The sequence below is a fragment of the Rutidosis leptorrhynchoides genome, chromosome 2 (genome assembly GCF_046630445.1).
Source record: "Rutidosis leptorrhynchoides isolate AG116_Rl617_1_P2 chromosome 2, CSIRO_AGI_Rlap_v1, whole genome shotgun sequence".
Classification (NCBI taxonomy): Eukaryota; Viridiplantae; Streptophyta; class Magnoliopsida; order Asterales; family Asteraceae; genus Rutidosis; species Rutidosis leptorrhynchoides.
Genome location: NC_092334.1, coordinates 585,030,686 through 585,044,564, shown reverse-complemented (window position 1 = coordinate 585,044,564; position 13,879 = coordinate 585,030,686). Strand labels below are relative to the sequence as shown.

Below are 13,879 nucleotides of genomic sequence, written 5' to 3'. Positions count from 1 at the left end.
AATAAGACCTCATGATTGTACGCAACACGTCATTTGACAACACGGTACTTTATGTACGCAACACGTCATTTGACAACACGGTACCATGGGTCGAGATTAATTCCGATCAATACGAATACGACGGGGTCTTTATATGTTATCTAACATTTATGATTACTTATGCAATTAATCATTATTTATTTCATGCATACTAATGTTTATTCTTAAATTTATAATTTTAAAAGTTAAAATAAAAAATAGTTTGTATTTTTATTAAAAGTAAATCTTAAAAGTTAAAATAAGAAAAAGTAGTTTGTACTTTTATTAAAAGTAAATCTTAAAAGTTAAAATACAAAAAGTAGTTTGTATTTTTATTAAAAGTAAATCTTAAAAGTTAAAATAAGAAAAAGTAGTTTGTATTTTTATTAAAAGTATATCTTAAAAGTTAAAGTAAGAAAAAAAGGGGATGGTAAAATGGAATAGTTTTTTGTCAAAAATGAAGTATTGAAAATGAAGTGGTCTCCTTCTATAACTAAAAAAAATATATATACTTTTATCAAATGAATTTTTTTGTGGCCGACAATTTCAAACACGAGTCCGTGTTTAGTTTATCAAGAATATCTCTTGCTTTAGTGAAAGGTCACGATCACGATATCAGGTGTTGTGAAAGAATTAAAAAATTGGTCAAGTGGCCTTTTAAAAACTAGAAAAAAAATTTAAACAAAAAGTTTTTTTTATATATTTATAATTTACGGGTAACGTAAAAAAAAGGAAGTTTTTAAAAAAAAAAAAAACAAAGAAAGTGTTTAAATGAGTTTTACAGAAAGGGGGAAAGCAAAGTAAAAAAAAACTTTTTTCCAAACAAAGGTAAATGAAAGTAGGACTTAATACAAGAAAAAAGTAAACATCTTCTAGACGTGATAAAATCTATCAATGATAAGTATTAGACTTGATGAGCTAAATGTGACAAAAATGTTTCAACATGTCTTATATTAATTTTCTAAAATAAGTTATTATTATTCCGAGTTTAACACATATACATATGTTAATTAAAAACAACCTTTTTGTTCTTATGTAGTGTTGGGTTGCAATTTTGGTTGTATGCCATAATTCCATCCAGTAGAGTGACAATAGAAAACTTTTGATGATAATCAATAAAAAACTTTTTTCCAAACTTGTCAAATGTTTTGTTAAAAACGTGACCGTTGAAAAAAGGAGGTTGAATAATAAAACTTAAAAAACAAATTATTTTTTTAAGAGTGTGCATCAAAATGGCCCGTTTAATAATGGGGAGTAAAAATATAGTCAAATTGTTTCAACGAACAAGGGTTCAATTAGATGTCTCTTAAAAAAAATCCGCGGGTACGGGTGATGGATCCAATGGATCCGCATCCACGACCCGCGGGTGCTATCCCTAATTGTGACAAGTACAAATCAACTAAAAGTCTAAAAAATAAATGCTCTTATAGGGACCAAATGTTCACAATAATTGCCTAAGCTAGATATGAAACAAATAGTTCATAAAACAAAAAAAAAGGTCGTTGTGCGTTTTCGGGATGATAGCCGAAATACACTTACAAAAGTAGGTCAGCCGTCAATTCTTTATGGCCATATCAACGTAGATCAATAAAATCATTTATGGTTTTGATAAAAGATTAATTAAAAATTAATTGTTTTTTTGGTCTTGGATTCTCGGTAACAAAAGCAAAGGTTGTTTTTGGTTGCCACAACAAACAAGACAGAGGTTGTTGACTTTTGTTGTTAAACATGGCACAAGTGAACAATAACAATAGATTATTGTTTTTGAAAAGAATAATGATGCGTTAATTTTATTGTATAAAATAAAATTAAAGAAAATGGTTTTCATTGATGACTATGAACAAACGCAAACAAAGTGTTTGTGGTATTTGGTGATTAAAATAATATGCATCTAAAGCTTCTACTGAAAATTAATGTGCAAGGTACAACGTATAACTATATGGTCAAATTCATTTGAGCCTTCGGAGTCACAAGTATATGATGTATATATATATTACTCAATTAACAAAATAGTAAATCTAAATTAATTCATATGAATAGTAAAACGAAATTAATTAATTTACTATTCACATAAAAAAGCGCATATGATAAAAAGCGCATCGCATATGATAAGCGCATATGATAAAAAGCGAATATGATGAAAAGCACAACGCATATGATGAAAATCGCATATGATTAAAAGCGCATATGGTGAAAAACACAGCGCATATGATTAAAAGCGTATATGGTGAAAAGGATATATGATATAAAAAAAACACATATGGTGATTTATAAAAAAAAAAAAAAACACATATGGTGATTAATGGAAAGCACATATGGTGATTAATGAAAAGTATATTGTGAAAAAGAATCACAAATGTTTCTTGAAAGAATTCAAGGTAAGATATATGAACCAATTCATCCATCATGTGAACCATTTTGATATTTCATGGTTCTAATAGACGCATCTAGCGGATGGTCTCATATTTGTATGTTATCAAGCCGTAATATGGCATTTGCAAAGTTTCTTGCACAAATTATTAAATTGAGAACACATTATTCTGATTACACCATTAAAAGGATGAGACTTGATAATGCTGGTGAGTTAACATCTCAAGCATTTAATGATCATTATATATCTACAGGGATTGTTGTTGAACATCCAGTTGCTCATGTACATACACAAAATTGGTTTAGCTGAATCAATAGATAAACGCTTACAGCTAATAACTAGACAATTGATAATGAGTACAAATCTCTCAATATTTATATGTGGACATGTAAATTTACATGCTGCGACATTAATTCGCATTATACCATGTGGAAGTCGTAAATATTTTCACTTAATACTTGATTTTGGCCAAGAGCCAAATATTTTCTACCTTAAAACATTGGTTGTGCAGTGTATGTTCCAATTGTATCACCACAACACAATAAAATGGTTCTTCAAAGAAAGATGATAATATATTTTGGATATAAAACATCTTCAATCATAAGATATATTGAACCCATGATGGGTGATGTTTTTACAGCACGTTTTGCTGATTGTCATTTTAATAAAACATTGTTCCCTAGATTAGGGGGAGAAATAAAAATAAAAAATAAAATGATGCTTCATGATGTGAACATCAATTAAGGTATATTGAACTCGCACAAAAGAATGTGAAACGAAAGTTCAAAAATAATGCATATGCAAGAACTTGCAAATTAATTACTTTATGCATTTACAGATATAAAAAAGTGACTAAATCATATATACTAGCGATAAATGCTCCAGCTCGAACTGAAATTCCAAAAGCTGGCAATAATGTCACTATTGAGTCTTTGCCACGCATCAAAAGTGGAAGATCAATTGGTTCCGAAGATAAAAATCCTCGAAAAAGAAAATCAGCTGATAATGAGGTAAGAGAAAGTGTTCAAGAAGAACCACAAATCAATATTCCTTCTGCAGAGGATATTGATAAATGTAAATACTAAAATTGCGATAAATTATGCAATATTATGGAACCGAAATGAAACTAAAATCTCTATGAGATATTTTCATATAATGTTACAATGACATCATGAATAAAGATGATGATCTGGAACTAAAATCTGTCATTGAATATACAAAATGGACATGATTGAGCTCAATGGAAAGGAGCAATAAGAGCTGAATTAGAATCGCTCGATAAAACAAAAGTTTTCGGATCAATCGTTATCACTTTTAAAGATGTGAAACGTATGGGATACAAATGAATTTTTATCCGAAAAGAAATGTGCAAATGAAGTTACAAGGCAAAACTAGACTTGTAACTCAATATTTCCCACAAAGACCAGAAATGAATTAGGAGGAAAAATTATCCTCCTGTAATGGATACAATTACTTATTAGATACTTAATCAACCTGGTAGTTATTTAAATGCATCTCATGAATGTTGTTACTACTTATCTGTATGGATCACTTAATAGTGATATATATGAATATACCTAAAGGGTTAAGGTATCATAAGCATCTAATGTAAAATCCAAGGGAATATATTCCATTAAATCACAAAGATTTCTAAGTGGGTTTATACAAACGGGACGTATGTGGTATAACCGATTAAATGACTACTTGATAAAAAAAAAGGGTATAAATATAAACTTATTTTGCACGTATGTTTTATAAAAACAATGTTCGGATATGAGATCGTAGTTGTTTATGTCAATGTTCTTAACATCATATGAACAAATAAAGAGATCTATGAAATCATTCAACTTCTAAAGAATTATTTTGAAATGAAAGATCTTGAAAAAACCAAGTATTACCTTGGATTGCAAATTGAGCATATGCCTAATGGTTTACTTGTACATCAAACAACTTTTACCGAAAAGATTTTAAAACATTTTTTTAAAGACAAACTCATTGTTGTTAGATCACTCAATATTGACACTGATCTATTTCATCCCTGCGAAGATCATGAAAATTTTAACAGATCGGAAGTTCTATATTTTAGTGCAATTGAGGTTCTTATGTATCTTATAGATTATACAAGATCTGACATTTCTTTTGCAGTTAATTTGTTGACAAGGTTCAGCTCAGCCCCTACCAAAAGACATTGGAATGGGATCAAACAAATAGTTTGATACCTTCGGGGAACTACTGATTTATAATTATTTTATTCTAACAACTCGAAACAAGATTTGTTTGGTTATACAGATGCAGATTATTTATCCGATCTACATAAAGCTAAATCTCAAACTGGATATGTATTCCTAAATGGAGGCACCGCAATATCATGACGTTCTCAAAACAAACACTTATTGCAACATCATCAAATCATGCCGAAGTGATTGCATTACATGAAGCTACTCGGGAATGATTTTAGTTAAGATCAATGATACAAATCATTATTGATTCTTGTGGACTAGAACGCTATAAAAGAGTAACAACTATCTATGAAGATAATACAGCTTACATAATACAAATGAAAGAAGAGTATCAAAAATGACAGAACAAAACATAAATGCTGACGAGGCGCTAAAGCTATAAACGGTCTTAACGGTCATAAGTTTGATGGAAAAGAATGGTATATTGGTAAGGCTCAGAAAAAGACTGAAAGGGAATAGGAACTGAAACAACGGTTTGAACAAACCATGAAGGAGACTGTAGACAAATCACGAGGGCCAAACTTGTACATAAAAGATTTAGATGATACAGTTTCAGATGAAAACCTCAGATTTTTCTCATATACTCAAGATATCGTAAAAGACAACCAGATTAAAATGAGATACGTTCAATCAACAACTCTGCTGATCTTTATACCAAAGCACTGCTAACTGCTATTTTCAGAACACACGTTCATAATATTGGCATGAGGCATGTTCAGAAGATGTAACAACTCAGGCGTTGCCTACTTGAGGGGGAGTCAACTTTATGCTGCACTCTTTTTCCCTTAGCTAAAGTTTTATCCCAATGGGTTTTCTTTAGCAAGGTTTTTAACGAGGCAGTACTAGTTATTCTCTAATAAAATTGTCATCCAAGGGGGAGTGTTATAAAATATCTAGATTGGATGTTAATTTTATTATTATTATATTTCTTGCATAGTAATATTTTATGCTATAAATAGACATGTATGGTAGCCATTTAAGGTGCACCATTTCTCTTGAAATATCAATATCAATATTTCTTCTCTCCTTCTTCTCTCTTTTTCTCTCTTTGTTCTTATAACCATTAAAGGTAGTTATAAGCCTACTGAATTATAACAGAAACACTTTTATTAAAATTTTAATTGTTAAATAGACCACAACCTTTTTAAAATTTTAACACTTCAAATTATGAAAATATATATATATAGGTTATAAATTGAATTCAAAAAGTAAATATATCTTTATTAAGTTGTTAATTGTTTATATTTCTTATACAACAATATTTGAAATTTAAGTGACTTAATTAATACATTGAATAAATCAATCACTAATTGTTTAAGCATTTAATTTTTAGCGATTATGTGTCTCACGAGCTTAATGATTTAATGAACGCAATTTATCATCACTAATTTTTTAATTTATTTTTCAACACTCGTGCATCGCACAAACTGAAAACCTATGTATCGCACGAACTAAAAATCTATAAAACAAATAATAATATTGTAAATAAAGCAAAAAACAAATAATTGTTGACCACATATGTGAGAATTCATAACAACCAACAACTATAATTTACGTTTACAACATCATTGTAAATTCTGAATCAGGTATTTAAAAACAATATTATGCTTTAAACCTTTGTATATTTGGCCATAATAAGGTCTAAACTCTAAAATTAATGTAATAAACCATTTTCTTGCATACTTATAACGGAGTCAACCAAAGTCTTCTCTAATGGCGTGTAGTTCCATCCAAGATTCATTAGCTTCTTGCATGTATACACCATTTCTTGATTCGAATCAGGAAGGCTGTAATCATAGTCAATGAAAACTAGCATGATTAATTTAGAATCTCATTGTCTCCTTGAGTTTATAATGACACATTGGTCCCTATTTCAATGTCCATTACTAGATACTAGATTGCCAAGAAACTTAAATTTTTAGAAGTAAAATGTCTATTTTACCCTTTTCATCACAAGATAGTCCGGTGGTTTGGACCCTAAGTTCCTTGTAAGAGGTCTCAGGTTCGAATCTTTCCTATGACGAATATTTTGTGGTAGTCATTGATGGGTTTGGAAACAGCAAGGGAGTAACCATGCTGGCTGTATGGGGTTAGATTACTCGCCCTCTCGAGTAGCCCGAACAAGAGGAACTAAAAACCGTCTACCTTGTATGAAAATGTTAATGGCTAAAAGGTAAAATATGATAGTTTACCTTTTGAACCGGACATTTTTGACAAACTTAAAAAAATGAACATTTAATTTGAGACGAAAGATTATAAGTTGGAATAGAAGCCTTACTCAGTAGGATAGTTGTACTGTGGAAACAAATTCTTCAATAACTTTGCCAAATCCATAGTTTTCAGCACGTTCGAAGAACATAGATACCTCCCTTCTGCTTCTGGCTTTTCATAGACTAGGAGTAACGCGTTTGCACAATCGCGAACATCCACAATAGGAACATCCATATCTTGTTCGACTTTATCAACCTCAACGAGTGAGTACTCACCTTTGAGGAGCTTCAAAAGAACTGTGTTTGTGGCGCACAATATCGATTGAAGCATTGGCCCAAATACTACTGACGGACAAACTGTTACCACGTTAATGTTGTTCTTCTTTCCGAAGTCTATACATTCTTGCTCCGCAATAGTTTTTGCTGCTGAATACCACTTTTCGTTACTCATGCAAAATTCAGCATCACTCCAACATGTTTCATCCATCGCTTGACCCTTTGGCCAACTAGGGTTTGATAGAATCGCAACAAAAGATGAAACAACCACAACCTTTTTTACTTTGTTCTTCAAACACGCATTCATTACGTTTCGTGTTCCTATTATAGCAGGTTGAAGAATTTCTGCCTGCTTAATAATGTGTCAAAGTTACTGAACTAGCAAAGTAATTTATCTTCATATTTTGTTTATCATATACTGGTACTGCCCTTGAATGAAAGTGTTGCATTTTTTATTTAGTTAGTTCTTGCGGGTACAGCCTAAAACCTAACATTGCAATTGTTATATCCAGTTACATTTGACCTCTCTGTTTACCTAGCGTTTTATAAGTTCAAGTTCTGTTTAGGACAAGGATGTTTGCAGGTATTGTGAATGCGTTAGCCATTGCGTTTATTATAGTTCAAGTTCTGTTTAAGAAATGTTATTTTCACGTTGTACTTTTTATTTACTTGCAGTTACCTATTATTTTTACTTATTTTTCTGTGTTACGTGGATAAAAGTAAGGGTATACAAGAACATTACCACAATATTTGGGTATATAAGACCGTTTTTACTGTTCATCCCCAAATATGCCGCTAGTGAGTTTTGAAACTTAGACCTCATTAGTACCTTAAAGATTAAGCTATCTTGGAATGGTCAATAATATAATAAAATAAAGAAAATTAGAAACTCGCCAGAGGATCAGCAACTTTCCCTGCAGGAACAGGGGTAGCAACATGCATAACTCCTATACATCCATCGATGGCGATACAAAGACTTGCATAATCTAGCAAATCTGCCTTGAAGTGACGCAGTCTCTCATTAGCGTGCTTCAATTTCTTTAGATGGCCATTTTTCTTCTCATCGTCTAAATAAAGAACCAGGATATCAAATTAATATAATGAAAAACCATCCCATAAAAAAGTGTTATTAAACTCATAACACAATACGTATATGATTTAAGATAGAACCAACTTAATGTTTAAATTAGTACGGAGTAGTATAAGACATACCAATGTTTCTAACAGTTGCATGAACAACATACCCTTTAGCCAATAATTCCTTGACTACCCATGATGCAAGAAAGCCTCCTGCACCTGTTACACATACACTCTCCATTCTTATCTCTTTGAATTATTTATATATGTTAATTTATTAATAATTAATATAACTTGAACAAGAACAACCACAAGTAAGAAACTTGAGACGTGAACTATCTTAAACCTTAAAAGACAAGTATTTAAACCAATTTTATGATGTTTTCGATGGTCTTGCTTTAGCTTTAAATTATATTATTATTATTACTACATTACTATTATTTTGTTGATTTCATGGAACTAGTACTTCATATACGGAGTACTACTATATTGGATATATGGTCATTCCTTATTTGTCGTATATGGTTGTATTATGGGATTTCTAGAAGATTCATACAGTCTTAGCTAGTATCATTGACTTGGTTTGATGTCGCGTCTTTTGTTTGTTATGTAACACTTACAATCACACACATGAATACAAATGCAAGCCTAGCCGGCTTGACCTCACACAATTTCATAGATACATACGATGATAAATGATCAACGATAAATGGTGATGTGTGTAATATATATAATTTAATACTCAATCCGTCTTATATTTTTTTTTTTTTTTTTTTTTTTTTTTTTGAAAGGCAAGGTAAAACTTTATTACTTTAGCAAAATATTACAATGGTGAGGCAAAATAAGCCTCATTACAACCAAAACCACAACTACACTACATAACGGTTTGTAAAGATAACAAACCGGAGCACGAACCTATACAATCTATTACATTTTAAGGTACACACTAGGGTTGTTTAGCCATGTTAGCCAATCGAATTTCTTTCCACGAGCTCGATGAGATATCCAATCATACGACTTGACTTGAATCTCATTGAAGACCACCGGTACATTCCATTTTTCGCCATGAAATACCATTTTTTTCCTACTCCATCAAATCAGATAAGCGCACACCCACTCAACCGCCTGCCACACCTTCTTTCCCAGACTTGACGTTGTAATTGGACAATTTCCTCGAAGTAATTCATTGATGCTAAGATTTGACATATATCCAAACCCCCACCAACGAAATACCCGATTCCAAAGGTCCAAAACGTTTTTTGCAAAAAATAAGAGAATGTTCCACGGTTTCTACGTCGTCATCACAAATCGGACATCGAACACTATGCAAATCAATGCCCCTTTTATCGAGTTCAATCCTTGTAGGTAAACGTTTTTTAATCGTTCGCCAAGCAAAGATTTCTATTTTTTTAGGGACAAAATTATTGCGTAAAGTCTCGAAGGGAGGAGTAATGCTCGACCTGCTTTTCTCTTCAATTATAGAACACAATTTTTTAACAGTAAACTTCTTGCTATTCGACAAACTCCAATACCAGGAATCCGATGTTACTTGCGAAAATTGGAAACCTGCAATTAAATTGGAAACCGTCTTATATTAATAGTCCAATATTTTTTTGCGATGTTTATGTTAATCTACTTTCAGAAATAGATACGAATAATAAGAAAAAGTTATTTTATACCTTTACTTTATGCATGTAAAAGAAAAAGAAACGTAAACTAAAAGATAAAACTGTAAAATGAACAAAAAGTACGATGTGATAATTACATTTCTTAAACTATGTGTCTTTTTCCGAAGACTATTAAATTAAGACGGAGGAGTAAGGTGAGTCCGAGTCAAATCCGAAAATTGTAAGATCACTCCTAGAGAAGCTTGAGGTTGTCGAGGTCGGACTTTGTGTCTAACTATAAGAACGTGTTTATGTGAGAAGGGAATTTTAGATGAGAAGGCAATACTCGGACATGACATCAATATATTCTATTAAAACTTTGATCATGACACGTGTGCTTTTTTTTTTTTATTTCATTTGAGCGGGTCTCGTTGGTTGTAGACTCGGTTGATTTATGTCGTTACTCGTTAAATGTCGTGGGTTGTTTGGGAATCGTTTCCATTTAGGTTGTTGCTTCATTGGTCGTTTTAAGTTGTTCAATTCATGTTTCGTATATTATCCAGCTTCTTGCTATATTTATCAGAAAATGACTACAAAATACAAAAATTTCAGCATCATTTTTATGAATTAATAAGCAAGTGTTACAAAGCTGGAGTTTATTCACAGACAAAAACTAGTAATATGATTGACAATAAAGAAGGCTTGTTAAAGAAAACAACTTAAAATCAGTTTCAGGCCATGTCATAATTTAATTGGGATAGTATTTGGTCGAGGGTCAAACCAGTATTTGGCCCAAACACCCAAGATACTTTTGTCTCACCCAACTGCCTAAAGGCCCAAACACACTTAAAAATCTGAACCCCTTTAAAAACGGCAAAAAAGAACACAATTAAAGACATGGGGTGTTAAATATCTAGTTTATGGGTAAGCGAGTAAACCGTTTTTAAATATCCATGATGAATTGTTACATGGATGATGTAGATGTTAACTGACCAAAAACTTCGTAAACATTTAGTGATCAAAAACCTTCATAAAGAATGCACCATTCAGAAGGCATTTGGTCCAATCCGCAAAGATAAGTCAATAATACCCACAAAAATTAATTGGTATATTGTGAACTACGACGGAGAAAACGTACAGTTTTAATAGATGCTTCAGAATTAGCAAGTGGAGAAGGGATTGGAACGCCATTTGTATAGGCAATACCGAAAACACTTTAATATAATTACAAAAGATCCTCTTTTGCTTTCCTAAAAAAAAAATTACAAAACCTCAAAAGTAACATAACAACTAAAATATTACCCAATAAACAAACCACTTAAGAACACATTTTTTTACAGTATTAGGTGACAATAATGTTGAGCGTTTTTAAAACAGCTATTACAACAACACCACTTTTGCTGCCATAATCTACTTTTAAACCAATCATTTACTTTCTTAGTTGCAATAATAATTATGTTAAAAGAAATTCGCAATTTTTGCTCAAAGCCTCAAATTAAGTAGTCAATGTATAAAGATATTGATTGATCCCCGACTACATATCGATACCTCTTATCCTTTTTTACTTTTTTAACTTTAGACCACTATATATTCTCAAATGGAAAAAGGAAAATGTGGTATGACTTAGGAAAATGTGGACGGTTATGATGGGAATTGGGATACGAATTGGATTTTTGACCGTTGGTTGTGGGTCATGTTTTTGTTTACCAATCTAGAACCGTTGGTTTTGGAGTAGGGTTTTTGATGGTGATTTATTTTGTTTTAGGAATTTAGAATATTATAAATTGTAACGATGTTGTTAATGGTGACCATCAAAGTAGAGAGAGAGAGAGAGAGAGAGAGAGAGAGAGAGAGAGAGAGAGAGAGAGAGAGAGAGAGAGAGAGAGAGAGAGAGAATATTTTTATCTTCATGATTCTAATTTTGTATGTCATATTATTATCAGATGTAAATTTAAATTTACAGTTTAACTTTATACTTATAGTAATTGTATAACTAAAATATTACTCCTAGTAATTGTATAACTAAAATATTACTCCGTACATGTATTTATAAATACATCTATAGTTAATATTAAAATTCTATAAAGATGATGTCATTATTAGGTTAATTCATTAGTCAAGAAAAAATTAAAAAGAAAAAGAAAAAAATCTAAGCATAGTGGGTGATGTCATTAATCTAAATATTTTTAAATTAAAATTAAATCTTATTAATTAATTATTATTATTAAATCTTATTAATAATTATTTTAATTATTAAAATTAAATAATTTTGAATTATTTTAATTAATTATTTTGGATTGATTACGAGAAGGTATAAAAGCTAGGCAGAAGGAAACTAATATAAATTTATATTTTAATTTACACTATTAAAATAAACTAACAATCAATATTATCTCTTATGATTGGATGTGGATTGTTTAATATGCATTTTAGGTATTTGATGAAATGTTCAACTGACGAGTTTCTTAGTCGAACTATGTGGTTTCACGGGTCATTAAACTAAATAACTTTAGCATTTACGTCCACTTAATACCTGTAACGACCCAACCCGTTAACCATCCGAAATTCGTGCCACAAATTTTTTTTTTTCTGAAACAGTTGATCTGGACGGCGTCCAAAAGCTTGGACGGCGTCCAGCTCTTAAGACTGGGACGGCGTCCAGACATCTGGGACGGCGTCCAGATGTACTAAAACATTCTGATCAGTTTTTCGAACTCACGCTGGCGAAAACCCGCTTCCCGACACTTTTAAACCAAAACACTTTCACAATATATTACAATAGTTTAAACTAAGAGTTTTTCACAATAAAAACCGAGTTTTACGACACCGGGCCCACATCGACCCAAAATACCATAAGTGACTATTTCGACCCATTAGTTTATACAAAAACATAGACCGAGCATGGGATTGGGGACACGCTATCCAATCCTAATAAAATCCAAAAGCAAGTCTTCTAAAGCAACTACGCAAGTCCACTAGTCCCCGCGCTTACCCGAGCCACCGCATCCGTGCAATCTATAAAAATATAAACAACGAGAGGGTAAGCTAACGCTTAGTGAATGATAATAAACTACACACATATATATGTATAAGATAGACACGCCACACAAATATCAAATACCGCATACCAAAGCATCCAAGTATAAGGCAAGCTAAGCTAAGCATACCGTAGTCACTAAGCAACAAGCTATAGATACATCAACCAATATAAGTTCACCAACGACGATGTGAACAACGCCAAGAAGCTACACCCGGAGGGTTAGCTACATCACGACAATAAAACAATATATATATATATATATATATATATATATATATATATATATATATATATATATATATATATATATATATATATATATATATATATATATATATATATATAACAATATATAAACGAATAAGGTTAACCCCTTAACCCATTACCGAATACCAAACACCACAATGAAGATTGGCCGAACAACCCGAGCCTTAGTGAATTCGCACAACCCGATATTCACTTCTTCACCAATTCAACAACCGAGGTTGGCCGAACTACCCGATCCTTAGTGAATTCGCACAACCCGAGATTCACTACCTCATCACAAGATGACCGAACAACCCGAGTCATCATGAATCCGCACTACCCGAGATTCACTTCTCAACATCAAACCCACGGTCACGGGATTATAAAATCCACCACATCGGGGTTATCCACGTCACAACAATATCAACCCTTCGCCTTTGGGGTTATAACATCCAAATCACAACCACGTGTGATAACATACACACAACGTGTACCTCGCCAAAGGTAAACAACCAAAACGCACAACCGTGCCAATTGGACCTATACACAAGTCCATCAAATCCACCTATATGTGAAGTGAGCTCTATAACCGAGAACCACTTCACCCGACCCGCACCCATCCTACACATACATATGCACATAGGATATTAACACTCACCTAGTCGTCTTGATGAATGCTTCCAAGTAAACCGCAACGCGCCAAATGGAAAGTACATATTCCATCATCACAAACACAACAACACAATTAGGGTTGACTTACGAACCAACCCAATTGACACCTAGTGCAAATTCGA

At 32.1% G+C, this 13,879-nt stretch overlaps 1 protein-coding gene across 1 annotated transcript; it reads right to left on the bottom strand.

The window, feature by feature from the left end:
- Positions 1-6,242: 6,242 nt before the first annotated feature.
- LOC139893270 (cinnamoyl-CoA reductase 1-like) lies at positions 6,243-8,634 on the bottom strand. The gene is made up of 4 exons (XM_071876423.1): positions 8,328-8,634; positions 8,006-8,182; positions 6,908-7,460; positions 6,243-6,416 (listed from the first exon to the last, which is right to left on the bottom strand). The coding sequence occupies exons 1-4, from the start codon at positions 8,431-8,433 to the stop codon at positions 6,284-6,286; spliced, it is 969 nt and encodes a 322-aa protein (XP_071732524.1). The 5' UTR covers positions 8,434-8,634; the 3' UTR covers positions 6,243-6,283.
- Between the last annotated feature and the right edge of the window lie 5,245 nt (positions 8,635-13,879).

What these genes read in the sequence shown, in the direction of transcription:
- LOC139893270 (XM_071876423.1), bottom strand. Translation starts at nt 8,433, where the DNA reads ATGGAGAGTGTATGTGTAACAGGTGCAGGAGGCTTTCTTGCATCATGG. An exon ending in TGCAACTGTTAGAAACATTG is followed by an intron (nt 8,183 to 8,327) that starts GTATGTCTTATA and finishes TTCTTTATTTAG; the next exon opens with ACGATGAGAAGAAAAATGGC. An exon ending in AGTTGCTGATCCTCTGGCGA is followed by an intron (nt 7,461 to 8,005) that starts GTTTCTAATTTT and finishes TTAAGCAGGCAG; the next exon opens with AAATTCTTCAACCTGCTATA.